General features: G+C 41.8%; 1 protein-coding gene across 1 annotated transcript in view; it reads right to left on the bottom strand.

The window, feature by feature from the left end:
- The window catches only part of OCA2 (OCA2 melanosomal transmembrane protein), a 178,919-nt gene that overhangs the window by 42,090 nt on the left and 134,457 nt on the right, over positions 1 to 2,372 (bottom strand). Inside the window, exon 18 of the mRNA XM_004700033.2 lies at positions 2,085 to 2,178. Within this exon, the coding sequence (XP_004700090.1) occupies positions 2,085 to 2,178 (94 nt within the window). The remainder of the gene's footprint in view (positions 1 to 2,084; positions 2,179 to 2,372) is intronic.

Consider the following 2,372-nt stretch of genomic DNA (forward strand, 5'->3'; position numbering starts at 1 on the left):
TGTGAGAATGATGCAGGACCTGGTGGTGTTTTGTCCTGTTTCACATAGTGTTGCTGTGACTTGAACAGACTCAGGGGCACTTAACAACAACCAGTGAAAAATGAAGCCTTGGTTCTTGAATATAGCTGACTAAAGGAAGAGTCTTTCTCCATTAAAAAAATGGATGCCATCCATACAGCCATGGTCAATGAAATGTTGGGGGTAAGAATAAGCAATCTTCCCCCTAGGTTTTTGAGCTATTTCTCAATAGCTACCCTAAATTTTCAACACTTTACGCACAAATTGTACAATTCAGTGCATGCACATACCACCCACTTAGTGAATACTATGCGCTTCACATGCCCCAACTTGCCTGGACATTAACCCCCTTCAATAAGGTAAAGGTCTTAGTACTGCTAACCCCCTTCGCTGTGTACCTGGGCCCAACCTGCAAAGGAGATGAGCAAAGGCAAGCTACTAACAGGAGATAGATTAACCTGATGCCACTGATCTGTTACCATCATGAATGGTGTTCTGATTAAGTAACAAGATTACTCCTTTTATAGTCAAACAAAGCAAATACGAGTCTAAGCAAGAGGAACTTGTACAAGGATTATATTTTGGATGTGTCCCTTAGCAACAAGGTCAGCAATTTGCTTACAGTGTTTTGCCCAGCAAAGCAACCAAGGGCCTTCTTCACGGATGCAAATCTTCCATGAGTGAATTTTACATTAACAGTTCACCAAAACTAATAAGTATGACTAGTTGTTCTGAAACCATGAAAATGACCAGTGTAGTAAAAGTTCCAATAGCCACAGAGACTTGCGTTGGTGGTCTTTTACTGAGTATGATTGATTACCTATGTCTTGCTTTTCCAGCAGGCAGTTCCCACATAGGTCTAGTGCCCAGTACTAGAGCTACAGCCCCACAGGCTACTAAATGTAGTGCCAAACTTTTAGACAGAGGTAGGTTCTGATAACCACTTCTGCACATACATGCCAGCTCTGAGTTTACTCCCAAGGAACTTCAATGAGCTTTGGTCAACATCAAAGTAATGTTGTAAATACATGCTGGCTACACTATTTTGTGAGACAACCAACATCCATTGTGCCTACTATGCCTGTTTATCTGTCATGCCACCTGATATAGGAAATAATAAAGCATGAGTTCAGACAGCAGTTTTCAAATGTAATGTCATACATTCAATTTACCATCAATTTCACAGTCTCGCTCCAGGGTACCTGGTAGTGCTTGGTTAAGTTGCCATCTGCTAATCAATAAGTTTGCAGTTTGAACACACCACCCCTCAGAAAGCTGGAAATCTGCTCTAAAGATTGCAGTCTAGAAATTCTGTGGGCCAGTTCTACTCAGTCACATGGAATCACTATGAGTCAAAAGTTGAATCAAGGACACCTAACAACTGCAGCACACAACTTTGTATTCAGAGAAAGGTCAGGCTCCTGATTTGAATGAGAACTTAGGCTCTGAGAATGGTGCAAAGTGGTGCCTGCACAGTGGCTGTGTGAAGACATGGATTTGGAGAAGGATGAAAACCAAACATGCAATTATGCCACATGAAAATGGGCATAAAGGGGAAAATAGACGTGTAGAGAAGCAGGACCTCTGCCATCAGAGATCCATTGCAGTAGGCTGCCTTGTGCTAGCAGCTGTGTGCCCAGAATCAGGTGGATAGTAGTCTTCTCCACCCTACATATGCACAAATAATGCTTCATCAGTATGTCATGCCTCAGTCCTTGTGAGTGTGGAGTTTTCGCATGTGCCATGCCTTATAAATTTCCCTGGGAATTTCCTTTAGAGCAAGCAGCCCACATGAAAGTTATATGCCAGGCAAGCCTACAACCATTTCCTGATTCCTTGATTATTTTGCAGGATTTATTCTCAAGGATGTCTGAATTATAAAACTAATCTCTCTGTATTACAAAACTAATCTCAGCAATATATCTATAATGTGTTTTGTCTGAGCTACATCAAAACCCCACTGATTGTTAAAAACATGAGTATCCTAGTGTGCCATTATTGTTTCAATTAATATAAGATTAGAGATAATATAGTTAAACAGAAATTTTAAATGAGTTTGAAAGTACCTAAAAAATTCCATGAAGGAGAATCCATATCCATGCTGTTCAGCAATTCCTGCACAAACGACATTTGCAGATGCTCCGATCAAGGTCCCATTGCCTGAAATTAAAATCAAATCTCAATTTGTTTTGAGGTCAGGTTTATGTTCTCCTGTGGGGGGAAGTCAGATCCTTGCTGCCAGACTGCTGTCTCATCCCACCACAGGGGTGGCCCTGCTCCCTGCTGCTGGGGACAATGGACAGGCTCCTGTGGGCGGAGTTCGCATCCTACTGATAATGGTCTCTATCAGTTGG

This window comes from Echinops telfairi, unplaced genomic scaffold, assembly GCF_000313985.2.
Source record: "Echinops telfairi isolate 266 unplaced genomic scaffold, ASM31398v2 ScPeMD7_7475;HRSCAF=8513, whole genome shotgun sequence".
Classification (NCBI taxonomy): Eukaryota; Metazoa; Chordata; class Mammalia; order Afrosoricida; family Tenrecidae; genus Echinops; species Echinops telfairi.